The 27,882-nt window shown below is 46.2% G+C and overlaps 1 protein-coding gene across 3 annotated transcripts in view; it reads left to right on the forward strand.

The window, feature by feature from the left end:
* Window positions 1–24,119, forward strand: part of MXD4 (MAX dimerization protein 4) — a 72,109-nt gene extending 47,990 nt beyond the window's left edge. For 2 of the 3 annotated variants that reach the window (XM_088454971.1, XM_088454972.1), the window contains exons 3-6: window positions 12,579–12,608; window positions 14,567–14,681; window positions 16,499–16,658; window positions 22,338–24,119. In XM_088454971.1, coding sequence (XP_088311097.1) covers window positions 12,579–12,608; window positions 14,567–14,681; window positions 16,499–16,658; window positions 22,338–22,486 — 454 coding nt within the window. In that variant the 3' untranslated portion in view covers window positions 22,487–24,119. Of the gene's footprint in view, window positions 1–12,578; window positions 12,609–14,566; window positions 14,682–16,498; window positions 16,659–19,851; window positions 19,921–22,337 lie in introns of all 3 variants that reach the window. The other variant, XM_088454973.1, reaches the window with a different exon arrangement.
* Window positions 24,120–27,882: the final 3,763 nt, after the last annotated feature.

The raw sequence follows: 27,882 nt of genomic DNA on the forward strand, positions 1-27,882 counted from the left end.
CTGGGAGGATACTGGATAGGATAAGATGTGCTGGGAGGATACTGGATAGGATAAGATGTGCTGGGAGGATGCTGGAGGATGAGATGTACTGGGAGGAGGCTGGATAGGATAAGATGGTGCTATCTTTAGCAATCTGTCTTTCTGTTTCATTCTGTGCTAATCTGATTTCTTCTACATATTTTGTTGCATTCCTGGTATTTCCATAATGAATGTTTAGTTTCTTTTAATTCCAGCCATTGAAATGCTCCTTTATTACGTCCAATACAAAATCCCGGTGGCTGAGACATTTGCATATTTGCAGCAGCAGTGGCATTGGCGCACATCCCTGAATCAGGCCCAATATTCATGGTGTCTGTATTTTATGAAATCTAAACCTCTGTTCCTGGTATTTTAGAAAGTCCTATTGGAGAAAAGTGCTATATAAATCCAATTATTATTATTATTCACAAATCCAAGCGACTGCAGCATTGGGCGCAGATCAATGGATTATCGGTGTGTTATGGGAATGCCGGGGGCATGTCGGTGAAAGCGTGTGCGTGCACAAACGCTAAACCACTCACATCGGAGGCCAAACATGGACAGAGAAGCTGCACCTGCCATAGGGCTAGTGCAAGTTTCGATGGTGAGATCGATGGTGGCGTCCAAGTGTATTACTGTAAGCATGGACGCTGAAAGTGGGCGTCTCAGTCCTTGCACATTCATACACACGCATGTACACTAGGGAAGGTCTTTGTAGCGCCATTTGCATAAAGTTGCAGACCGGCGATCGCTAATACAGCTGCATCTACTTCTGCGTCCACCTTTGCACCAGGCCCATAGTGAGGGAGATAAAAATATCATGCATTGTTCATTCTACACAGGAGAGTACCAGGCGAGGCAGTCTTAGGTGCACTACATAGGTTACGGTGTACGAGATAAGCAATATATGGAAATAAGACATACAAGGTTAAAATGAAACAGGCTGAAGCCCAGTATAAAATTTTGATGGTATCTGCTTCCTTCTCTTTTACATGCAATGTATCCCTCGCTATCTGCTCAATGTTGGAGCTGCCTTCACACAGTAGGGTCTCTATTGCATATTTGGTGGACCTGTCCCCACCTTAAACCCTTTTGGGATGACGTTATTGCAATCTCCTGAGACATACTGGGTGCTCCTGTCCCCACTGACCCAGCTTTTTGGTTGTTGAATCTTCCACCCCATTGTCACAGTATAAAAGTCATTACTACGCCACTTGTGTAATGCTGCCCATGCATCGATACCTACTCTTTGAAGATCATCCACCCCACCTACTCGTAAAGTTTGGTTCTCTAGAATAGACAAGTTTATGACTATGGAGGATCTTTTCCTAACCTCAGCTGATAAAACCTCTGAATTTACGAATACCTGGTACCCTTGGCTAGATTATAAATCTACAAGCACTTATAAACACTACACACTACGTTTGGTGGAACATTAATAAAATGGTGTGATTTTCCTCATAATGCTTACCCTCGTATGGTCAATGTATATATTTTTATCTTTCTTTTTTCCTTACAATCCCCCCCCCCCCCCCCTTTCTTATTTTTTGTACTTTTTTTTTAGGGATGTTAATTTCACCCGCTGCGTCGAGATTTGCTGTTTTATGTGAACTTATCAAAATGACGCTTGAACGCTGTATTTTTTATCTTCTTCCAATAAAAACAGAATATATTAAAATATAAAAAAAATGAAACGGGCTGACATGATACACAATGCATATATAGGCCCTCATTCAGAGCCGCTCGTTAGCGGCAGTACGCTCGTTCCGAGCGATGTTTGCACATCTGCGCATGCGTACGGTTTTTAGTACGCATGTGCGAACCAGTCAGTGCGGTCAAAAATCGTTTGTACGCTATATAGCGAGTGCCTGCTATTTTGAGTGACAGAATGAGGCGTATGTGGGTGGTAACAGGGGAAGGTGCTTGAAAACGGGGAGTGGAGATCCAAACGCAGGCGTGCTTAAAGGTCAAAACGGGCGTATTATGGGTGTGCATAATTAATTCAGCAGCGTCATTGACCACGTCACTGGGTTATTTTATAGCCAGAACTGCTCGCAAATTTGTGGTAGCAAACACCAACCACAAGAATAGCGAGCAGTTCATACGCTGGTCGATGTACTCGATTAATCTAATAAATAGCGGACATGACGTAGGATGCGAGCGGCCAGGGGGCGTTTTTAACAAATAAACGAGCGTATGTTTTTGCTCGCTCGTTCAGACTTAGAGGCGTGAACAAACTACAATTTGCGAACGGATCATTTGAATAGCCACCCCTTGTTTTTGAACGAACGACCGCAAATAGCGAACGGCTCTGAATCAGGCCCATAGTTCGCCAGGCTGTGCTTCCACGTTGGTTTTGCCTTTTATATGATTGCCGTTTTATAAATACGAGCAGACTCGCAGGAATTGCGCCCATGCTGATTCTGCATTGAATGCATCTGCCATAGCTTTTCCATATTGCTGCGACGGTCTCACCACGGTAACGTATGCTAATGCAAGACTTCACCAGAGTATGCCGAATACCGTGCATCTGCATGTGTAATGCCGTCTCGCCCACTGATTGTCTGTCTGCGGCTGCAGCAGTCATCATTAGTATCTGCACATGCACCCGCTCCGCGCTGGAGGCAAAGATCCCTCTGAAACGGGCATCCCATCTCCGCCTACACGCTCACATCACTCCCACTACATCCGCATGTCTCCTCCCAGTCCCCCGCCCCCGAGGAGCTAATTTCACGGACAGAGTGGTTCGGTCAATATGACGACACTTGCAATCTCAGTCTGTGCGGCATCCTCTGACCCTCTCTTCTGTAAAATAAAAACAAGAAACCGCAAACAATGGGCCTGATTCATTACCGATTGCAAATGCGATTACGCACGCCATCAGCCTATTGTTGCATTCTGCGCATGCATGACAGTGCGCACAGACTTCACTGCGATCGCAGTGTCTACGCAGACCCATCGCAGAGTAATTGACAGGAAGTGAGCGTTTGGTGGTCCTGACGGGGGGGGGTTGTCGAAACGCAGGCATGCCAGTGTGCATAAATTAGCCACTGCGATGCCATACACAGTCTGAGCTTACACTGCGTGCGATGAGGTTAGCAATTCCTGAGTAACTTCAGACTTTGTGCAACTATGCGTGAGGCGGCGATTGTACTGATGGTGCCGATGGTTTCGCAGACTTGCACAGTATTACGGAGGTGTGTATGGTAAAGTGGGCATCCCCTTATGTTTGGCTGCGACGACATTGCAATCAGCATATTTTTCGCAGTGAGACTGCGTGCGTAATCGCAGCTGCAATCGCATTAGCGATCCGTAATGAATCATGTTTTCTGGGGGTTTTTTTTTACTCAGCTGTGAAATAAAACAAATGAGGAATAATAAATCCGGAATTCTCCCAAAAAGAAACCTGGGAATCCCATTTCTAATCCAAATATAAATAAATAGTGCCGGGTGTTATGTGCCGATGTGCACTCGCTCAGTAGCGACGTTTCCTAGGAAATGATTTTATAATGTTGGCAATGACTGTATGCAGCGGTTGGGAAATCCTAGCCCGTGCCACGTTTATGTAACCGGTATTTGTGGCATGGTAAGTCTCTGTGCTGACTACATCATTGCTTGGTCTTACTTTCTCTGAGACGGGCGCGAAACATCGCCGGGCAACCTTTAATGGTCCCAGCAGTAACACTTATTGTTGAAATGAATTCTCTTTTCATAAACCCATGTACTGTAAGGTTGTGTAGCGTACAGGGAGACATTTTATACAGAGTCATTACACTCCTTCATGAGCTCAGAGATGGTGACAGGGAATGTTTTCAGTGTAAATATCCAGTAATTGATTCATCTGTGAAAGCCGTCGCCAAGGACGGAGATTTATTTTCATTTAAATTTGGGACATATGTTTCATATGTATTACAGTTTATACAGGGTGCCAGCAATGTGCGCAGTGCCTTGTTTGAGGTAGGGTTCTGCTCACACTGCTAATGGTAAATGCATAAGAAAGTATATGCGATATGTACACATTTGGTACCGTCCTTGTGTGAGTAGAGGAAAGTTTGCGCAGAGACTTCTGCAGTAAAAAGTTATAGGTACACACAAGGGCAGTAACTGTTGAAAAACTGGACCTTACAGCTAGTAAATCTTTAAACACACAAGGAGCAAGTTACTTTATTGTTTAGTGTGATTACCATGAACTCAAAACACTAGGAATCAAGAGGAAAACAATATAATTGCAAGCGAGCCCTAATGGAAAATAAACAATTAATTTTAACTACCTATTCATAGTTTTACGGCATAAACCGATATTTAAAGGACAACTAAAGCTAAACATTTACTTTTTGATATGTGAAGGCAACACACATTGGGCCTGATTCAGACCCACTCGCGAGCAGCTGTCCGCTCGCAAGTGGGTCGATGTTCTGGACTGAGCATGCGCACGACGGAGGGAGCTCCGTCGTGCGCATGCGCCAGACGCGACGAGCGAAGGAAAGTCCTTCGCTCGTTGTGTCTGATCAAAGGGGGCGTGCTGTCGATGTTGATTGACAGCACGCCCCCTTTGGTAGGCGTGCCGGGGGCGTGCCTCCCTGACGGGGGCGTTCCCCCGGGAGCGCCTCCCGTCAGAGGCCGGCCCACTGACATCACTAGTGATGTCAGTGGGAGTGATTTTGGCTCTGATAGAGCCAAAATCACTCCGGAGCTTGCGGTTGAAAACCTCAACCGCAGGCTCCGGCTCGCAGTTTTCGATGGTCGCGATGGTCAAGACCATCGCGGCCATCAAACTGCATGCTCGTATAGCCTGTGGGTGGTGACCCACAGCTATACGAGCGTCCGGGAGGATGCTCCATTTTCATGGAGGCCGGCCCTCATTCAGAGCGTGCGCTCTGCTCAGAGCGTACGGCTCTGAATGAGGGCCATTGTTTGTAACCATTATCACAAGTCAGCAATAGGCTTACCAACCGTTCTGTTATGGCCCGGTCACTGAGCAGGGATCCGCCAGCTATGTACTGTAGGTTACCTAGGTGAAGCAAGCCAATCACTCTTCTCGTCTTGTACTGCCACAGAATGTTATTGTATAAACAAATGCCTGCTTTCTTCATGGAACAAACCGCATTCTGGACAAATTAAGTCACATTTCACTAAACAAGTCAACTTCAGATATATTATATTTCCCAGAAAAACATAGGCTTTGATATATATTTACATAAAGAAGGAACCCTAGGAGAGAGGTGAGGGGGCAAGGTGCCAGGAAAAAGAGGAAGGGTCTCAGTAAAGTAAGGAGAGAAGACATGGTGGTATGGCAGAGAAGAGGGTACCAGGATAGAGGAGAGGGGACAAGGTGCCAGGAAAGGGAGGAGGGGTCCCAGTAGAGAAAGAGGAGACATGGTGGTACGGCAGAGAAGAGGGATACCAGGATAGAGGAGAGGAGACAAGGTGCCAGGAAAGGGAGAAGTGGTCCCACAGTAGAGATAGAGGCGAGGAGACATGGTGGTACGGCAGAGTAGAGGGATACCAGGATAGAGGAGAGAAGACAAGGTGCCAGGAAAGGGAGGAGGGGTCCCAGTAGAGAAAGAGGAGAGGAGACATGGTGGTACAGCAGAGAAGAGGGATACCAGGATAGAGGAGAGAAGACAAGGTGCCAGGAAAGGGAGGAGGGGTCCCAGTAGAGAAAGAGGAGAGAAGACATGGTGGTACAGCAGAGAAGAGGGATACCAGGATAGAGGAGAGGGGACAAGGTGCCAGGAAAGGGAGCAGTGGTCCCACAGTAGAGAAAGAGGAGAGGAGACATGGTGGTACAGCAGAGAAGAGGGATACCAGGATAGAGGAGTGGGGACAAGGTGCAAGGAAAGGGAGGAGGGCTCCCAGTACAGAAAGAGGAGAGGAGACATGGTGGTACAGCAGAGAAGAGGGATACCAGGATAGAGGAGAGGAGACAAGGTGCCAGGAAAGGGAGCAGTGATCCCACAGTAGAGAAAGAGGAGAGGAGACATGGTGGTACAGCAGAGAAGAGGGATACCAGGATAGAGGAGAGGAGACAAGGTGCCAGGAAAGGGAGCAGTGATCCCACAGTAGAGAAAGAGGAGAGGAGAAATGGTGGTACAGCAGAGAAGAGGGATACCAGGATAGAGGAGAGGGGCAAGGTGCCAGGAAAGGGAGCAGTGATCCCACAGTAGAGAAAGAGGAGGAGACATGGTGGTACAGCAGAGAGGGTACCAGGATAGAGGACAGGGGACAAGGTGCCAGGAATGGGAGGAGGGGTCCGAGGAGAGGAGACATGGTGGTACAGCAGAGAAGAGGGATATCAGGATAGAGGAGAGGGGGCAAGGTGCCAGGAAAGGGAGGAGAGGTCCCAGTAGAGAAAGAGGAGAGGAGACATGGTGGTACAGCAGAGAAGAGGGATACCAGGATAAAGGAGAGGGGGCAAAGTGCCAGGAAAGGGAGCAGTGGTCCCACTTTAGAGAAAGAGGAGAGGAGACATGGTGGTACGGCAGAGAAGATGAATACCAGGATAGAGGAGAGGGGTCAAGGTGCCAGGAAAGGGAGGAGGGGTCCCAGTAGAGAAAGAGGAGACATTGTGGTACGGCAGAGAAGAGGGTACCAGGATAGAGGAAAGGGGACAAGGTTCCGGTACAGACAGAACAGAGAGGAGGGGTCCCATGAGAGAGAAGGAGAAAGGGACAAGGTGGTACGACAGAGAGAATGTAAAGCTCCCAGGAGAGAGAGAGGGAGAAGGTGGCTAGGCAGAGAGGAGGGGTCCCAACAACTGCTGCGCTAAGGGAGAGAGGGCAGTAACAAGGGGAGAGGGGAAGTCGTTGGAAAAAAAAAGGAACCCCCCTCCTCCCCCTGCACAATAACTACTACCGTGTTTCCCCGATAATAAGACACTGTCTTATTTTTTTTTTTGTTCCAAAAAACACCATAGGGCTTATTTTCGGGGTAGGTCTTATTTTAATTAGCAGTGACAGCAGTGCCCCTTATGCAGCCCCCCCCCCTTTGCAGGCCCCCTTGTAGAAATGCCCCTTATGCAGGCCCCCCTGTAGCAGTGTCCCTTATGCAGCCTCCCTTATTGCAGTGCAAGCCCCCCTCTAATTGATCCCCCACCCACCAGTACAGTACGGTACTTACCTGACTCGCCGCCGTCCGGGATGTCCCTCTCACTTGCGCGCTGACTGGATCTAACATGATCCAGCAGGCGCGGTCGCACAGGATCCTCAGCGTGCGGGTGACGTTATGACGTCACCCGCGCACTGCATGACTGGGAACGCTGACCTCTGAAGCATTCCCAGCTCAAAATGGGATTTTGGTAGGTCTTATTTTCGGGGTAAGGCTTAATTTGGACTGGATTACAAAAGTAAGGGTAGGGCTTATTTTCGGGGTAGGTCTTATTATCGGGGAAACACGGTATATACCCTCTACTCCCAAAAAACAGCCCTGTATTGTGTGGGTGGAGGGCACAGCAATACAGAGTGGGACACTACATTCCAGCAGTTGGGGATAAAGCCCTGACTGTCGGAATGGTGAGACGATCCTCGCTATATGTGTATTCCGTGCGCTGCACACAATTCGCTGTCTCCGCCTCTCTCACCTGCAGGTGTGTGCTGTTTTTATGGCTGCAGGACACTGTATAAATGCTTACATGGTTCTGATCTATCTGTAGTGGTGAATAGCTCTGTTTTCTCACATTGCCTATGTCTGACAGCTGCTGTTATGGCTTCTGATTTTATTTAGTATAGAAAAAGTATATAAACTCCAGCCCATTTGCCATGTGAGTAATGAAAATGCAAGTATTCACCATACAATCCAGTACTGTCATCGTGCCTTATGGTGAAAGCTACTTATACCCCTTTCAGATATACCACCTGGGAAATTTCCTGCTCAGACCTGGGAATTTCTCCTGTGCAAATTCCCAGGTATTTGGTCGAGACCCCCCTTTCACACAACAACGTCTACCCGGGAAATTCCCAGGCAGACCCCTTTCAGACATAACCCGGTTTTTTAGTTTTAAATATTACCTGCCTCTCCTCTGCTCTTCCTAGCTTATCCCCTCTCCGGCTGCCGCTGATGATGTCATCATCATGCAGCAGGCAGCCGTCCAATCAAAATGGAGCCATTATAAAAATAGGTAATAAAATAAATAATTTCTTATCTGCCCTGGTGGTCCAGCGGGAGTGCGGGTGGCCCGCTGTGGCAGAGAACCGACAGCGGTCTGCAGCGCCGGCGGGTATTCGTGGGCGTCCGGCTGGGGTTCTCTGTGCCTGAGGTCCCGGCGCGGGGGGTGGTGAGCAGCAGCGCTGAGCGTCCTATAGGAAGCTCTGCACTGCCAACTCCATGTAATGAGCAGTTTCCACGTGGGAACTGTCAGTAGCCGGAGCCAATCAGCGGCCGCTCTACAGTTAGCGCGGCCGCTGATTGGCTGGCGGGACTGCAAAGCCCGTGCAGTCCCGTCAGCTGGCATTCGCGAGGGATCTGTATGTGTGGCAACACACATACAGATCCTGGGTCCTTCTGGTCGGGTAAGTTGTTTTTTTGTTTTGCCAAGTCCCGGGGATGCTGCGGAGACCAGCGCTAGGATATAGGTGAGTATGCAATCTGGTATAGGTAGGTGTGTGTAATAAAGTTTTACTAATCACGGTGTGTGTTTTGTCTTTATTTAACTTTTATTTTACAGTGGGGGTACAGATGCCGCTCATCTGCTGGCACTTGTAGTTCCACAAGTGTCAAAGGGCAGGCATGCTGGCACCTGTAGTCCCACTGTAAAATACAATAGTTTACTTAAATTTACCCACTTTATTACCCCCGTACCCAACACTCCAGGGGTGCGGGTAAGAGCCCCTGGTTTCAGACCAAGCCTGGGGTTAATGGGGGGAGGGGGGACCCCTTTTTTGGGGGGTCCCCACCTCTCCTGAGATCTCCGGCTTGGCCTGACCGGCTTGGGCTGATAATGCTTTGGCCCCGGAGGGTCTCCGGGCTGTGGCATTACAGCCCGGCCGTTTTGGGTCTGGTGCTGGTTTTAAATATAGGGGGGACCCTACGCAATTTTTCCCCCCCTATATTTAAAACCAGGACTGGCCCTGCAGCCTGGTGTTGGTTTCTAAATTACGGTGGAACCCTACACATTTTGTTCCCCGTAATTTTAGAAACCAGGACAGGCTGGTTAAGCTTTAGGGGGGGCCCTATGTCATTTTTAAAAAAAAAACTTTTAACCCGTTTTTTTTACAGATACAACACAAGCAGCTTATACATATCTCACTGATATGAGCAGGCTGCTAGCTCGGGATAGATTTGCAGAGAGAAGACACTGCAATCTCGGGTGCAAAACCTGCTACTCGGGGGAGAAATCTCCTGCAAACCTACTACTCGGGGGAGAAATCTCCTGCAAAACCTGCTACTCGGGGGAGAAATCTCCTGCAAACCTACTACTCGGGGGAGAAATCTCCTGCAAAACCTGCTACTCGGGGAGAAATCTCCTGCAAAACCTGCTACTCGGGGAGAAATCTCCTGTAAAACCTGCTACTCGGCGGAGAAATCTACTGCAAAACCTGCTACTTGGGGGAGAAATCTCCTGTAAAACCTGCTACTCGGCGGAGAAATCTCCTGCAAAACCTGCTACTTGGGGGAGAAATCTCCTGTAAAACCTGCTACTCGGCGGAGAAATCTCCTGCAAAACCTGCTACTTGGGGGAGAAATCTCCTGTTAAACCTGCTACTCGGCGGAGAAATCTCCTGCAAACCTGCTACTCGGGGGAGAAATCTCCTGCAAAACCTGCTACTCGGCGGAGAAATCTCCTGCAAAACCTGCTACTCGGCGGAGAAATCTCCTGCAAAAACTGCTACTCAGGGAGAAATCTCCTGCAGAACCTGCTACTCGGGGGAGAAATCTCCTGCAAAACCTGCTACTCGGGGGAGAAATCTCCTGCAAACCTGCTACTCGGGGGAGAAATCTCCTGCAAACCTGCTACTCGGGGGAGAAATCTCCTGCAGAACCTGCTACTCGGGGGAGAAATCTCCTGCAAAGCCTGCTACTCGGGGAGAAATCTCCTGCAAAGCCTGCTACTCGGGGAGAAATCTCCTGCAAAGCCTGCTACTCGGTGAGAAATCTCCTGCATAACCTGCTACTCGGCGGAGAAATCTCCTGCAAAACCTGCTGCTCGGGGGAGAAATCTCCTGCAAAATCTGCTGCTCGGGGGAGAAATCTCCTGCAAAGCCTGCTACTCGGGGAGAAATCTCCTGCAAAACCTGCTACTCGGCGGAGAAATCTCCTGCAAAAACTGCTACTCGGGGAGAAATCTCCTGCAAAGCCTGCTACTCGGGGAGAAATCTCCTGCAGAACCTGCTACTCGGGGGAGAAATCTCCTGCAGAACCTGCTACTCGGCAGAGAAATCTCCTGCAGAACCTGCTACTCGGGGGAGAAATCTCCTGCATAACCTGCTACTCGGCGGAGAAATCTCCTGCAAACCTGCTACTCGGGGGAGAAATCTCCTGCAGAACCTGCTGCTCGGGGGAGAAATCTCCTGCATAACCTGCTGCTCGGGGGAGAAATCTCCTGCATAACCTGCTACTCGGGGGAGAAATCTCCTGCAAACCTGCTACTCGGGGGAGAAATCTCCTGCAGAACCTGCTACTCGGGGGAGAAATCTCGTTCTGCTTCCCCATCGGCCATCTCACTCTCAGCTAAACTCCCTTCTTTGTAAATTAGCAAGTCTCAGGAGCTATAAATCACCCGAGTTTAGGTGAAGCTAATCGAGTTGAAAGAAAAAGCAAACTCCCCCAGACTCGATTCTTAGTAAATTTACCCCCTAGTGTCCTCCTGCCCCTTTCTCATTGTATTCATAAAAATGTTATCAGCACCGTTACTTGGGGCCCATATCGTGGTTACTTATGTCCAGCAGGAAAGCACATAACTTGCTTCTTTGTATGGCGCACGTGGAGTAAAATTGGGCATTGTGACTGCAGACTGAGCCGTATCGCCTCTCTATACTTATGTCATTCAGTGAAGGAATATGACACTGGTGTAAGATGTACTAATAGCCTATCTTATCATATTTGTGTAAATAACACAATATAGGCGCATCTTAAGATGCTTGCAGCTCTCGTGCGTCTTTGTGTAGGGGGAAGGGGGAGGCTACTTGTACCACCATGCTATTGGTTCTGGTATTGCTATCTCATTTATATTCTATCTCATTATTTCTTGTTAGATACGTTTTTGTGTCTATGCTGAACGTTAAGCTTCTCCTTTATACACTAACATTTATAGTTTATGCACAAGCACAGTTGGTCTTGGTAAGTTATACTGCAATGGAGAGAGTACCCGTAACTGTAATGAGCTCTTTAATCTGTGGTCGGTAATTATGAAAACTGTAGAAAAACATTGCGGTTGCTAATAGCGAATAACCTGACTCTGTCAATTCCCATGTTAGTATGTAAATGAAAGGAAGCCTCTGATTGGTTGCTGTGAGCACACTTCCCAACATTTATACATGTGAATTCGGAACAAAATGCGTCCTGCCCCAATCCGTCCACTGGTGATGCACGTTTTGGGAAGTGTAAATGACTGCACCACCATTTCCTTCATACTCATTTTATAAATGTTTTTCATTTTTTTTGACGGAGTGAAAATAAATGTTGCTATAATTTGTGCTACATTGTAGTAATATCCTATGGGAGTAGCAGTTAGAGATGACTTGAGTGTTCTATTGATGTTCCCTCAGTTACTGCTCTGTGGGGTCTATGGGGGTCATTCAGACCCACTCGCGAGTGGCAGTACGCTCGCAAGTGGGTCGATGGTCCCCACTGCGCATGCGCACGACGGAGGGAGCTCCGTCGTGCGCATGCGCGAGACCCGGCGAGCGAAGGACTTTCCATCGCTCCGGGTCTCGCACCAAAGGGGGCGTGCTGTCGATGTTGATTGACAGCACGCCCCCTTTGGTGGGCGTGCCGGGGGCGTGCCTGCCAGACGGAGGTGTTCCCATGGGAACGCCTACCGTCTGAAGCCGGCCCCACTGACATCACTAGTGATGTCGGTGGGAGTGATTTTGGCTCTGATAGAGCCAAAATCACTCCTGGCCTTGCGGCTGGGAAACCCGACCGCAGGGTTTCCCTCGCAAGTCCGATGGTCGCGATGGTCAAGACCATCGCGACCATCTTTTTGCACGCTCGTATATGCTGTGGGTGGTGACCCACAGCTATCCGAGCGTCCAGGAGGACGCTCCATATTAATGGAGGAGGGCCCTGATTCAGAGCGAGCGCTCTGGTCAGAGCGTCCGGCTCTGAATCAGGGCCTATGTACTAAGCCTTGGAAAGAGATAATGTACACGTCTCGATATGTGCGCAGTCCTGCTTATGTGTAGATATTATTATGAGTGTTATACGCCCATATTTCTTCCTATACTGTGCAGCTATACTCCTATTTTTACAAATAGTGCCCCTTAGCCTTCGCTGTGATCACTTACAGGCTGTGGTCCAGGCTAACACCTTGCCTGTGTGGTATAAGCACCTCTGGGCTGTCTGAAATGAGGGTAATGACTGTCTCATCTGCAGTTCTATAATGCTGTTCTTTTCTTTGGCAGGTCATCGCACAATGAGCTGGAGAAGCACAGGTAAGCTGCACACTGACTCCTTTTACTATCAGATGCAAAGTGCCTTTTTGTTTTGCATGAATCCTCATGCGAGTTATACAAGGGGTTATTTATATGACACAGATGGAGCAAGTTCCTGTCGCGCCACACTCCCACACTGTACTGAGTGGGTGACCTTACTACGGTGCCACGTGGCAGATGATCTCTGCGCCACCTTGCGTCGCATTGCGACTTTTTTGTCTAAAACTAAAATGCTTGCTCTGCCTCGCTTAGGTTTTATTCAGTAACATCAGCAGCACCTGCTGTCATTTCAGTTGGACGCGCCTGGTGATCCGCATTATTTCATTGCTGCTCTTTAAGCTTTGGAGATGCAGTGAGGAGATGCAGGCTACTACGGAGGGATATTAGGGGTAAACACATCCAGGAATGTCTTACGCTTCATCATGTTCCTAAAATCGAAGTGAAGTGTACAACAAGCTCATTATAACCTTGTGCTTTATAAGTGTTCTCTGTGTTATGTATGTATCTATACATTATGGGGCTGATTCTGAATTGTAGGGATTCTTGTGCACAGACGCAAACGGCGAGCTTTTGCATTATGCACGTGCGCAAATCTAAATTTATACACCTTTGCGTATGTCTGTCCCATTCTGACTCTGAATTGGTCAGATCTGTCTTTCTGTGAAATTGGGTGTCTCAGGGCGGGAACAATGCGAGTGCCACCGAACTGCTCTGCCTTGCGCGCGTGTCATAGGAGCATTGTGGGCGTGTCATAGGAGCATTGTGGGCGTGTCATAGGAGCATTGTGGGCGTGTATCTAAAGCCCAATGTGATTCTGAGCTGTGAAGCCTTTCTCTGACGGATTGGAGTCTGGCTGGAGGTGCGACTGGCTGTCCCCTGGAATTTCTCAGGGATATACAGATTAGTCTGGGTAATTGAATAGCTCCTGTAGCTATTCAATTCAGCGGGCTGTTTGGTCCGATTGAGGAGAAATCCGACAAAAGTGCCGTCTGCTTGCTGGCTTAACGCGGCACTAACAGCCTGGCGGCCGGCACTTTCGTCGGAGAATGACGGTTCTCACCACTAAACACCCAGGTTAAGTCACAAGAACCGGCATTCTCCTACTTAACATCGTGCTGATTCGAAATGGCCCTCCTGGGGCTATTCAGCATCGCGTTGAATTGAATCGCAGCCACAGTCTATGGGGCAAATACATCCCTAAACTCATAACCGTAAGCATACTGCCAGTGTCATTCTTCCTAATATTTAACGTGTAAAATCAGACGATTCAGACCATTATTTCAATTTAATTTTTTTTTTTTTTGTAACAATTTGCACAAAATATATCATGCCGGGCAGACTGTGACTGTCAGAGACCTGGAATGGCTTGCAGTGTGCCTCCAGTGTTCCCTTCTCGTTTTTCTAGAAATGTGAGAAGTCTCTATGGCCCAGTTGTATACAGCCCATAAAGTACTGTAACATCGCTCACCGTATCCTCAGTGACCCAGTGTCCCCGTGTTACACTCATTGCTCCCTCCTGCAGGGCTTCCTGCTTACAGATCTATTTTAAGTCCAAACGCTGCCATGTTATAAGCGGCTCACTTGCCCTTTACAGTGTACATTGAAGCATGGGTTTGAGAGGTGAGAGGCCAGGTTCATTTCACGCAGGCCACTTTTATTAGTGAGCGTTTCCTTGTTGTGTGTGCGGCAGGATCACCACAAACAGATACCGTGTACAGCTCGGAGGTGTGTTCTGTTACAGGCTCATTGCACCAGGGGGATTTACTCTGCAGAGCTCTACCTGCTGCAGGTCATGCACCTCAGCCATGTCTGTCCTTTTGTCCAGATGTCTTGTGTCTTTTACGTCCCGTCCTCTGCTGTGCTGGTTCCTGTTAGCCAAGCAGCGTAGGCGTGGGACTGTTTGTAGCTCAGGCAGTAAGTGTCGCTACATCATGCTGTATACATGTTGTGTTTTCTAGGCGAGCAAAACTAAGACTATACTTGGAGCAGCTGAAGCAGCTTGTGCCCCTGGGGCCAGATAGCAACCGACATACCACTCTAAGCCTCTTGAAAAGAGCAAAAATGCACATTAAGGTAGGTTAGTTGGGTTTCTTCTCTCCGTCTACCACGTTGGAGGACAGTGTTCTTTATTTTTGTCTTGTGGTGTCATTTAGACAGTCCACAATTGTACTGAAAGAGTTGTTCCACGCCTATAGAAACCTACAAGCACCCATCTACCGGTTACTGCTCTCTCTCTGGGGCTGCTTCTGGTTTAGGAGCACAGTAACTCTGCACCTGGGTAAAACCATGGGGCCTGATTCAGAGTTGGGAATAGAGAGAGATATCTCTCTCAACTGATCATCTGGGTGAAACCATGCTGCACTGCAGGGGGGGCAGATTTACAATGTGCAGAGAGATTTAGATTTGGGAGAGTGTCCAAACTGACATCTAAATTATAGAGTAATAATAAAGCTATGCTATATTTGTGGGCTACATGTAAAAGCAGCCAGTATTTACTCTACATGCAATTTTTTTTTTTATGTATTTACACCCCTTGCATTGCAATATGGTTTGTCCAGGTTCACAGTTAAGTGCTATCTCTCTCTCTATTCCCAACTCTGACTCAGGCCCCATGTCCACTATATACATCCAGAAGATATTGGGAAAAATCTATAGAAGACAGCAGCCAACCAGCTCCTAACTGTCATTTTTCAAACACATCCTGTGACATGGCAGTTAGGAGCTGATTAGCTGGTACTTTATCTCCGTTCACTTTATCTCCATCCAAGGCTTAATAAATAGACCCCTGTGTTTAAAATAATGACAGTTAGGAGCTGATTGGCTGGTACATTATCTCTCTCCACTTTATCGCTCTTCCAAGGTTTAATACATCGACCCCTTAGTAGTAACTAACACTGCTGGTCCTAATAGATTACAGCCACTTCCATTGCTACAGTTCATACTGAACCTACTATTATAATATCCGCTCCGTGAGAACCCTGGAGAGGAGATGCAGCTGATGGGGTCGGGGGTCTGACTATATGCATTATTAGGCCCCCTAACTCATGGGGAAATGCAGTGAATTGCGCTCCTAAAAAAGTGGATGCAGGGCCAACATGGTGACATTAGCATAGATTCCCGTCCTATTGGCCCCATCCCCAAGGCCCGTGATTCCCGGTGTTATGCTCCCTGTCCCCGACCACTTCACTAGGAAGGACAACCCACTCCTCTGGGAGCCCGGGGGACTACCCGGAATTTCTGGAGTCTCCTGGATGTCCCGGGAGAATAGATAAGTGTGCTACAATTTCAAAATGTGAGACGTGACAAAGTCTGAAAGGTATAAGTAGAAATGGACGCAATCCAGGAATCTATCCTAACATTGTATCAAGCAATCAAATCTAACATGCGCTTACTGTATCCTGACCCCATTAAAATAAATGTGCATTTAACAGTTTGAGGATTAAGAAATGATTGTGATCATACTTGTGTAGAAAAGGGCGGTATACATTGAGATGATCCAAATGACATATTTCCTTACTATATACTACTCTAATTTTAACTACATTTCACCGGTTTTAATTGGACTTTGTGGTGCGAAATGAATGGATTTTAATGAAATGATGACTGTGAGCTTTATCTTATGAATGATTAGCCAACGTCTGACCACTATGGTCGGATCACCGGTGTCTCTTCAGTTACCTGCGGAACCGTTCTCCTAAATGTTCTTTGTATAAAAAATAAAAGAAGGGATAGGGATGGCAGGTGGGGGGATATTTCTACCAGGATGGATAAAACTTTTAAAACTAATTTAATTTTTTTGGATTGATTTTTCTTTTTCATAAGCAGTTATTATCAGGTATGAATTACATTGGGGTCACAACCTATTTCTTACATTTTTACTTTTCCTTCAGAAATTAGAAGAACAGGACCGAAAAGCTTTGAACATTAAGGAGCAGCTTCAGAGAGAACATCGCTACCTCAAGCGCCGTCTAGAGCAGCTCTCTCTGCACGGGATGGAGCGTTTGCGCACCGATAGCATGGGCTCCATCCTGTCCACCGACTCGGAACAAGGTGAGAGGGGAAGGGGGGCTTTAAATACTTTATTACTGTCTTTATTTATTTTGTTTAATCCTTCTATCCCAGGATTGGCAACTGAATAGCACAAGGGATCTCATTTGAATAAGATGATATCTGCATTTTTCCGGGGCCTGTTTACTATTAAGAGGCTCATTCACATAATAAAACATTTTTTTGGGTCGGTTGTGATATGTTATTGCCATCATAAGACATTGGCGACAGAACACCTCTTGCGGTGGCATGTGTGGCTATAGAACCGTGTCATGGAAAACGGCAATAGAGCTACGCACCTGTTGATAAATACGCCCCCTCAGCTGCATCATTTGTAAAATATGTATAACCCATCTGCCTCTTACAGGATTCCTCCACCTGATCCTCCTAACATTAATTCATCAGAGAATTAACATTGGGTGACATATATATTTGGAAATGAAGACAAAAAGTTGCATATCCAATGGGAATGGGAAGAACAATTATCCAAACACCGTTTGCCAAAGTGTTTAAAGAGACCCTTGCAGTAGATATAATGGATTGAGGAACATCGGGCATATTTGGTGACTAGTGTTGTTGTTGTTATTTTTTTAGTGAAGTGTAGAAAGTGAAAGCAAAGAGGGATGGAAAGGCCCATAGCAAAATCTGTATGATACCCGGCCGATTCCGCAGGAACATCTCAGTTCCCCCATTCTGCTCTTAGGGGGTCAATCTAATTAGGTGCCAATTGCGAGTAGCGAGTTTCTTTAATGAAACTCGCAGATTTCGCACGAATGCGCGCTCCCGAGAATTCTCCAATCCAATACTCGCAGCGGAGGGGTGCAAATTGACTGCCGAATGCGATTTGAGAGAAGTGCATGAAAAAGTAGGGAGACCATCCTGGACCCCCCAAACTGGATAATTTTGTTAGCAGGACCGTATAGAAGACTGTTTGTGGGCATTAGGAAAGGATTGAAGGTTTTTAAATGGTGTCAAATGGCTGATTTGTGTTTTTGTAAAAAATAATAATAAATTAAAAAAAAATTATTAAAAGCAAACTTTTTTGTTTAATCCCAAATGAGTTAAATGACAAATGCAAAACAAAAAGTAGGAAAAAAAGAGGTTTTGGGGTACTTTGAGGGCACTGAAAAATTGTAAAAAAAAAAATGATAAAAAATAATTTATTCAATAAAAAAAATACTGTAATTAAATTTGGGGTGCCTAAACTAACAAAAAAGTAGATTTTGGGGTAATTTTAGGCCATTTTTTACCCCTAAAATTACATGTAATTATTGGACTAATTAAGCTAATTGGAAACTTCCAATTTCCTAATTAGGCATTAGGGGGGGAGGTGGGTTCGAAGGGGTTCAGCCAAATGTCCCGACATTTTAACTTTAAAATAAAGATTTTCCTTTCTATCTCTCACCCTCAGGGTGGTGCGAATGGAAAAATGCAAATTAAGTTTGACTGATTCAGTGTGAGTTGCTTATTGGATTGCAAAAAACGAAAAATGCAACTCGCAATTTGCTCCTAATTGGATTGACCCCTTAGATGAGCGTAGTATGGAACTCTTCTTAAGCCGGGTACACACTGAGGACCTCATTCAGAGGCGCTCGCAAAATGCAAGTGCTCGCTCTGAATGAGGGCGGCCGCTTCCATTTTCTGAGCCGGCCTCCTGGCCGCTTGCTAGGCTGTGGGTTACCACCCACAGCTTTAACGATCGACCAAGATGATGGTCGCGATGGTCCAGACCATCGGGGCTTGCGACAAGACCCTTGTGGTAGGGTCTCGTCTGCCGCAAGCCCCAGAGAGCTTTCGGCTCTAATAGAGCCGAAACTCTCCCACTGACATCACTGGTGATGTCAGTGGGGCTGCCCACAAACGGCAGGCGTTCGCTTGGAAACGCCTCCGTTTGTGAAGCCACCCCCCCGCCACGCCTACAAAACTGGTCGAGCTGTCGATCAACATCGACAGCCGCCCCTTTTGTAGTGAGCCACGGAACGAGAGAATTTCTCTCTCGCTCTGGGGCTTGCGCACGCGCAGTGCGGCCGCTGCGTGTGCGCACAGCCAAACATCGACCCGCTTGCGAGCGCATCGGCACTTGCGAGTGGGTTTGAATGAGACCCTGATAGATGTGTACCGGTACGATATGTCGGGCCGACATATTGTACCTCCGGTACACATTAGAATGAGGTAAGGAACGATGGAACGATCCCTCGTTCCATCCTTCATTACCTGCATGCGATATCGCCCGGTTGGAGGTGCGGCACAGCCGACTGGACTATACTGCATGCGACCGTGGGAGCGCACATATTGGCCGTACACACTGAGCGATGCGGCCGATATGTCGTTCCGATTCGTCCTGAAACTACATATGGTGCCGACATCGTCTCAGTGTGTACCCAGCTTTAGTAAGCAAGGGTCTGACGCCTGCAATGTGAAGCCTTGCACCTGAGGGCCTTGTAGGCCTGCTTGCTTGCAGTGGTAGAAGTTCCGACTCTGAAAGCAAACATCTGATTGGTTGATGTGGGCAACTTTTCATAAATTCCCCTCCCCCTTTTTTTTTTTGTCAAAGGCTTTATGTTTGTGAGATCATGACTGACTTGTAGGAGATCACAAGGGTACTTTTGGGTTTGGAGGACCCCATACTCTCTGACTTCCTGCAGGTGACACATCGCAGTAAAGTGATTTATTGTGAATAATGTAATTTATTTTCATATGTGACCTATTGTTGTATAATTGATGCTTACGTTCATAATTAATCTTAGAACTAGAATACGCTCTGAACACAAATACCCTTTTTGAATGTATTTTTGTTACGATTACCTAATTTAATTATGACTCCCTGCTTAGGTCAAGATAAATTAAGATGACTGAGTTTGAAATGTATGGGAAAAACAGCCAGACACCACCTAGCAAAACAGTAGAATAATTGAATTATTCAGTAGGAATCTTGAAATTCTGAAGGCTTATTGGACAGCACAATGGCTTCTAAACGGTTACATTATATCATTGCACTACATAGCCCCTAACCTACTGCAGTGTAACATCTACTTATTGCACCTGTAATTACTCATCTACGGAAGCACAAAGCTTTAATATTGCAGGCAGCACTGATTCAGATGCAATTACATTCATCATGTGGGCCCCAGTCAATGTTTTGATACATAGGGACTGATTCAGAGATCGACGCGGTGACCTTTTTTTTTTTACCCAGATCGACTGATTATTTGCTACTGCGCATACGCCGCACTGCGATTATGAATTCAGAGGACCCACTTGCAAAGTGAGTGACAGGTCAGCGTTTGGGGGCGGTTAGAAGAACGCAGGCGTGTCTGACCGTTTAAATGCCATTTGATGGGCGTCCATAAATTAGTCATCGCGTTCTCCAGCGCAGCATGAGAGCTCTCTGCGTGTACGGTGAGCTGTAGTGTTTGCGGCTGGTCAGACCTGCCTTACATGCATCGATGTTATCGATGTTTACGCCATTGCACAGCTAAGAGAAGGCAGCAGTGGGCGCCCCTATGCTAGGCTGTGCTTTGGGAGGCATTAGCATATATTTAGGCAACTGCTAATAATATTATACATGGGGGGGGGCAATTATATATAATTACACAGCTATAATGTTTGGTGCAGACAGTACAAAGGGGATTCAATATACAGGAGTGTTGGGAAAGCTGAAACAAGGAGAAAGGCCCTGATTCAGAGGCGGACGCAAGTAGCTGCTCGTTCGCTCCGAGCGATGTTTGCCCAACTGCGCATGCGTACGGATCGTAATACGCATGCGCGAACCACTCAGTGCGGCCGAAATTCATGTGCTCGCAAAATAGCGAATGCCTGATAATTTGAGAGACAGAAAGAGGCGTATGTGGGTGGTAACAGGGGAAGGTGCTTGAAAACGGGGAGTGGAGATCCGATCGCAGGCGTGCTTAAAGGTCAAAACGGGCGTTTTATGGGTGTGCATATTTAACACAGCAGCGTCATTGACCACGTCACTGGGTTCTTTTATAGCCAGAACTGCTCGCAAAATTGTGGTAGCAAAAACCAACCACAAGAATAGCGAGCAGTTCATACGCTGGTCGATGTACTCGATTAATCTAATAAATAGCGGACATGACGTAGGATGCGAGCGGCCAGGGGGCGTATTTTTCCAAAAAACGAACGCAAGTTTTGTTCGCTCGTTCAGACCTAGAGGCGTGAACAGACCGCAAACAGCGAACGGTTCATTTGAATAGCCACCCCTTGTTTTAGAACGAACGACCGCAAATAGCGAGTGGCTCTGAATGAGGGCCAAAGTTCTCTGTCGTTGACCTTTGTCCACTTTGTTTTAAGATTGTGGAGGTTTTAGAAATCAGCGTAGAACATGAAGTGACTGGTGCACATTAAGGGCCTTATTCAGACCCGCTCGCAAGCGGGTCGATGGCTGGGCATTGCGCACGTGCGGCGTGCGCGAGCCCCGTAGCGAGTTAGAAATTCACACGCTCTGGGGCTGGCTACAAATGGGGTGGTTGTCGATGTTGACCTCACCAGTGATGTCAGGGTCTCGTCGCAAGCGCGATGGTCGCAACCATCGCGACCATCACATGGCCGCTTGCAAAAGCTGTGGGTGGTCACCCACAGCTTAGCGAGCGGCCAGGAGGCCGGCTTTAAAAAAAAAAGAAAGCTGCCGCCCTGATTCAGAGCAAGCGCTCGCTTTTTGCGAGCGGCTCTGAATGAGGTCCTAAGGCCAAAGTTTAGTTTAGTTTAGTACATAGCTACATGATTTTCAAAGAACAAATATTTATCAGTGTTTTCGTCAGTGAGACCGATAAACAATACGTGTGTCATAATTACTGTACAGCGCAGTGCTATTTTATAATGTATTCCACTCTGCAGGCTTTACCTCACTTTACACTGCACTTTTCTTACTATGGTGGTGCCCTAGGGCGGCTTGGCTGGGCCAGTTTTGGGGGGTCCTGCGCTCTGGATTTGAACCCTAGTATGTTAGGGACCTACCCGAAAGAGGTTACCTGGATATGGTGGGTGGGCCCATAACCTTGGCCATGATTATGCTAAAAACATCTATTGATTGCAAAATTTTATTGCATTTATATATATATTAGTAATAATTTGGAGTTGTGCACCTGAGATTTGTCTGTTTCTGTGCTTGCAAGTTGGAGGAGAGTTCTCATAGACACACTATAGAGAGGTTGTACATCTCAGTGTTGTCAGGTGGGCGGAGCTCTCAGTGCTATGGTAGCATCTGATTGTTGGCTATGAGTAGCTGACACCCAATCAGATTTCTGCGTATGTGTACCCTATTTTTGGGGGAGATGTATCAAAGGTTCTATTGAGTGGAGATGCTGCCTATAGCAACCAATCAGCTTCTATAGAATGTACTGGATAAATGCTAGCTAAGAGCTGATTGGTTGCTACAGAAACTTCTGCCCTCCTTAGAAGTTTCAATACATTTTCCCCTAACGATGCTAAATAACGAAGGCAGAATTTATCGGCAGATTGGCATATGAAGTCTTTAAGCCTTTGTGGATTGGAGTATATCTATTTGCTGATTAAATATAATGAAGAAAGGAAAACCTATATTTTGACTCGGTGGTTTGGGTTTGGTAAATAATCACTTGTTTGACTCTGATCAGTACATTTTTTGGGGGGATATGAATCTTAATAAGTAACATTTCCTAAATGATGTGTTCTTTGTTCCCTCAGAAGTGGACATTGAAGGCATGGAGTTTACCCCCGGTGAGATGGACAGTATTGGAAGTGCCAGCGACGTGGATGACCACTACAGTTTGCAAAGCGGCTCCAGCGATAGCGGCTACACACATTCCCTGAGACTCAATTCCGCTCTTTTATAGTGGCCAAATTACTGGACCAACTCAGGACCATCCAGCTGAAAGCACTTACATTAAGAAAAAAAACAACAACAAAAAAAACTAAAAAAAAAAACAAAACAAGGAAACAAAGAAACCTTAAACCGAGTTGTTACCTGCCACTCAACCAGGACTGCGTCCTACCCTGAGTCCTTAGAGGAGCAGTCCCGCTGAGGGGGTCTTCCCCCGCCCCCCTCCCCGTCATTCCATCCACAGCACTAGAAACCCCAGCTAACCCTTCTGGTGGAGACCTGTGGCGTGACCTGATGGGGAGAAGGTTATGCTAGTTGCATAAAACAAAAAGAGTTCAAGGCTCGATTAAGCCCAATTTTGCAGTCCTATCATTCCATTGCTAAGTATTACACAGAAACAGAGAAAGGAGCAGGTCAGATATTTTTGATTACCAGAGATTATTTAGTTTTAACAATGAAGTAGAGTTTGTACATGCTGGCCGAGTTTCATAGTTAGGTTTACCAAAATAAACGATAACTTCTTCGAAGAACAGGTACAGTGGTAGATGTATCAGTGTCAGTATTTCACGTACTTGTGTTCGGAGAGCAGGAGGGGAAAAACTTCCTTTCATTTCTGTATCTCCACCTTCTGGAAAGTGATTACAATTCTCAAGCTTGTACTGTGTGCAGAAAAGTGAGGGAAGACCTTCTGGGTGTCACTTCTTCTTAGACATATGTGTTTTTTTATTCTGCGTGTTATCCCTTCAATGTTGGAGAACCAGCTGCCTATCGGTGAATCGCTGATTAGTCTTGCATTGAACGCGGCCGAATGACATGGCATGTTCAGGGGGAAAGTCTACTTTACAATTAAGAATTGCTGTATTCGGATAATGTGGAACTTAACCTCATGATGCTCATATCCTATAGGATGACTTCATTTTGGGACAGGTGTGCCCCACCGCTGCCGTGTCCCCAGGATACATACTGGGGGGTTTTCCACCCCCTTTAAGATCAACAACATAAGGACAACCAGTTCCCTGTCCGTATACTAATGGTAGCTTCAACGGCTAGAAGGATTGTACGTTGTAGTCTTTTTGCACCACCATGTAAGGTCATGGAATTATTTTTATACCATAAGTGTACTATAGGATGTATATCATTACATCATGAAGTATAGCAATATAACCAGAGAAGATTTGCACGCACTTCATATTAGTTGTGTATTTGGATAGTATATATGCAATCATTCTATTCCATCATCATCTGATGCAACATATATGAGGGGTACCATCCATCCAGGTTTTTTTCTTGCAAAATCTACTGATAAACCCCAGAGACTTCCCTCTAAACATGGTCAGATAACACAAGGGACTATACTTATGCAGCGGCGTCTTTTGTAAGCCACTGCTTCTCGGCGGGTTGGAGCTGAAAATTTAAAGCGGCAATAACATTCAGCATGCTGGGCCTTACACTGAGTGTGAGTGCCGTTTTAAGTTTTCAGCTCCAACCCGAGCAGCAGAGGCTTACAACAGGCTCCGCTTTGTTAATGTAGCCCAAGTGCTCTTCGCGTAAAATTGGCAATTGCTTGTTTTGTGTCTAACCTTACAGCTACCACTGCATTTAACTGAAGGCATGGCTTACAGCTGCTGCGTATTACATTGTGTTTCCTCAGCACACTAGGAAATATGTTTTGACGTCTAGAATGAAAAAGAAACCTAGAAAGGAAAAAAAAAAAAGTAGGAAAAAAAAAAAAGAATTCATGCTGTGAAACGGCACTGTTTTATTTTATATACTTTATGTATCTATGAGAATTGTAGCAATACTATGAAGTCGTAGTCTAGTTCTATTTGTGTAACACAGCCTCGTTTTTTTTTTCTCGCGTTAAGTCTGTCAGAGCAAGGCATGCTGGGTAGAGAGGATAACATGACCAATCAGAGTGTACCGTCACCTACACAAAATGGAGGCTGCCATGTTGTGCGCCCCAAACAATATTTATGATAACGTGGAACAATATATCGGCATGTCACTAGTTGCCTGTGAATTGATTACCCAGATATTGGTTCAGCCCTTCTGTATGTAGGTGATGGGTCACTGTGGACTCGATTCAGAGATAGACGCTAATGCCGCCAATATGTGATTTTGTACGCAGCGGCTGTGCGAAAATATGCAATGTTGCAGCCGCCGGGATTTATATTGAGGCGCCCACCGGCAGCTTCACATATCCAAGCATCTGTGTACAAAGACGCGGCATCGGTACCAGATTAGACGATTATCGTAGTCCTAAGTAAACCTATGGTCACGCAGAATTGCTGCCAGAAGTAAGACGCCAGAGCCATTATTACCGTGTGTGGGACCGCCGTCTGAGACATGCCTGCGTTTTTGTGGCCACCCCCCGACGTTGCGCTCTCACATACAGTCCCTGCATGTCAATCACCTTGCCAATAAACCCTTGCAACAAGCGACCGCGGTAATAAAATATGGCGCATGGGCAGTGAGACTCAGACACATGCGCAGACCACTGATCATCGCACAACTGCATAAACGTCGTCAATATATCCATCTCTGAATCAGGCCTTATGGTTCTGGATACAATAGAACATTTTGTCACATGATACATTGAGGTTGTGCTAAAGAGAAAAAAAAAAGCTATGGACACTTTAAAGGCGAGTGATTTTAGCAAGTGTAGTCTATATTTCCTGTAAAAGATTTTGTATTCTATTTTCCTAAATGTTCTCATTATATTGGGGAGGGAGGGCCGGGATGGGAAAGGGATTGATCCAAACCAGAGTCTCAGGGACTCTCTTACTTTCTTCATATTGTGCCTTGGTAATCAACTATCATTTTCTTTGACTATTTCGGAGATTATTTTCAGTGGCAAGCCTTTTACCTGGCTTTTAATATCAGCCCTATATCGTCAATGCTTGAGTGCTATTCAGAGTACCAGTACAGTACAGTAATGGAAATGTACCTTTAATTTACAGTGCAGGTCAACGGGGCATATAGACAAATGATTATAGACAATAACATACACAAATAATTGTGTGACCTCCCCCAAAAAGAAAGAGATGGTACACTTGGTCCAGTCCAATCTCAGACTTGGAGGGGGTGATGCTGACGTGGATGCAGTCGCGGCCGTCCTTGCGTCATATGCCGCAGTCGCGCCTGGGACTTTATGCTAATGTCGCTACAAAGCCCAGGTGTAGACGTGCGTCTGAATGTGCAAGGACTAAGATGCCCACCCACTATAGACACTGCATTACCGACTGGTGCGTCTTTAGATGCACCATCGGTCGCACCATCGAAACGTGCACCAGCCATACGGTAACCGCAGTTTCTTTGTCCGAGTATGGCCTCCTGTGTGAGCGGCTGTGCGTCTCTGTACGCAAACGCTTTCAGCTACACTCCCATAAGACGCAACTGCTCCGTGTGTCTGATAAGCCACCGTCTAGTGACGGCCTATACAACTTCTGCTACTGTGTGTCTAAATCTGTACTGTGACTCTGCGCGAGCAAAATCGACTCGGACTCAGAATCAGGCCTGGGGGTATCTGTAATAGGCTGCGGAATTCAAGCTTGGCAAGTCCCGGGTGAGACTTCCCGATGTTTTAAAGTATCAGTCAATTAAAAAGGCCAAATCAACCTGGTTTTGCCTTTTAAATGACTGCTGCTTTAAAACATCGCCGATGCTCGAAGCCCACAGCCTATTACATATGCCCCCTGGAATGTTTTGCACACTTGCTGCAGAATATGACACTTTTTAAAATAGCAGACATCGTACAGCCTAAATCAATTCAATGTCTACTTCTTTTCTACTTCCCACCCCAAAGCTAAACGCTAATCTGCTTTCATTGCCCTCACATTTATACCTAGATGTGATCAGTTACTATATATTAAATATAACTCATTCATAATGAATTGATAGGATGAGCTTTGGTTCAAAATAAAAAGGGCTGACTCCTTTATGTAGGGGCCACGGGTACAATTTCAGCACCTTACGTCATTCATCCATATGTAAACTATTTTTCTAGAAAATGTTACTTTTTTAGCTGATTTCATGTATGTAGTGCCAGAACTTTTGTCCCCCAAATCTACCCCTTTCCCCCACCAGGTGTTGCGTCTCCACCCCATCTGCCTCTTATCTTAGCCAGCAGGAGGTGCGGAACTTGTAACTTGTGGCTCTTGGCTGGGTCCTCATGGCCACTCTCCCAACATAACATTTACTTGGCGGAGCAGCAGCCTTCAAGTCAGTGGCTGGCACATTGGGGGTGTTGCAGGCATTAAAGGCACTGGATAAGTGATATGCCACTCATTCAATGTTTTAGGTACCCCCTAACCATTTGCAACTTAGGTGACTTCGTAGGTCTGGCTTATGGTAGCACCAGCCCTGCATATGTTTTAAGGAAGTCTTTGACCTATTCTAGACATAATACTTTATTGTATGTAAGTCCTACAGAACTTTACAGTTGAGTAAGACGTGATTGGTTGGTCAAAATAAATAAGACCAGGTTATAAAACGAACTTTAAACTTCTTTAAATAAGTGCAGAGAACATGTAGTATTTTTTAGTTGTAGCAACATGTTCTGCAGTTACAAGCCCCCAGCTTTTACTATTAAAACAGACATCTAATACAGTTCCTTTCTCTCCGCTAAAAAAAACAGCTATTGTTAAACAATTAATACATTTTGTGGCAGCTTAAGATCAGTGGGGGATTACATTCACAGTATGGAAAGGAAAAATGTGGCATTTACATAGCAAGCAATCAGATTCTTCCTCCTTTTTCTAGTGAAGCTTAGAAGACAAAAGCAAACGTCTGATTGGTTGCTAATTTTTTTCCTGTACGCAATGCGTCATGAAGGTCCCCTGTCATTTGCACTTACTTGGCTTGGGTCTTGCCAACAAGGACATACATAAGTGTGTGTTTATTTTCTTTCTTTTAGTCACATTATAATGATTCAGGTTCACCCCTTCATTACTGGATGTTGGAGGGGGGTGCAGTCACTACACTTGGCAGCTGAATAATCTCTTTAGTGACTGTACTGGGGGAGATGTTAGCCTCCTAGTGTTGTTTTCTCACTTGACAATATCTAAACCGTGTCTATTTGAAAGCAGAAATAATCAGTAGATCTGTTATTTACTGTGTACTCTGCGTTGGTGTCCATTTTTGGAGCCGTAACCATATTCAGCCTACCAGCACACAAGGAACGCGTTTCGCCGTTGGGGCTTCCCCAGTATTGTCACTTTGCTTGTCATTGGGCAGGCTATGCGTTTATGATTGTTGGCTACGCCCCAGGAAACGGCTACTCTCGTTCTTTGATCATAATTACAGAACCCAAAATATGGTTCAGCAGTTTCTTTTTGTTGTCAGAAACATGTCTTGCACAGAACCAATGTGTAGGGTCACTAGTAGATCAAATAAAGAGACTATTGCACT

The sequence above is a fragment of the Taudactylus pleione genome, unplaced genomic scaffold (assembly GCF_031769625.1).
Source record: "Taudactylus pleione unplaced genomic scaffold, aTauple2 ptg000638l, whole genome shotgun sequence".
Taxonomy (NCBI): Eukaryota; Metazoa; Chordata; class Amphibia; order Anura; family Myobatrachidae; genus Taudactylus; species Taudactylus pleione.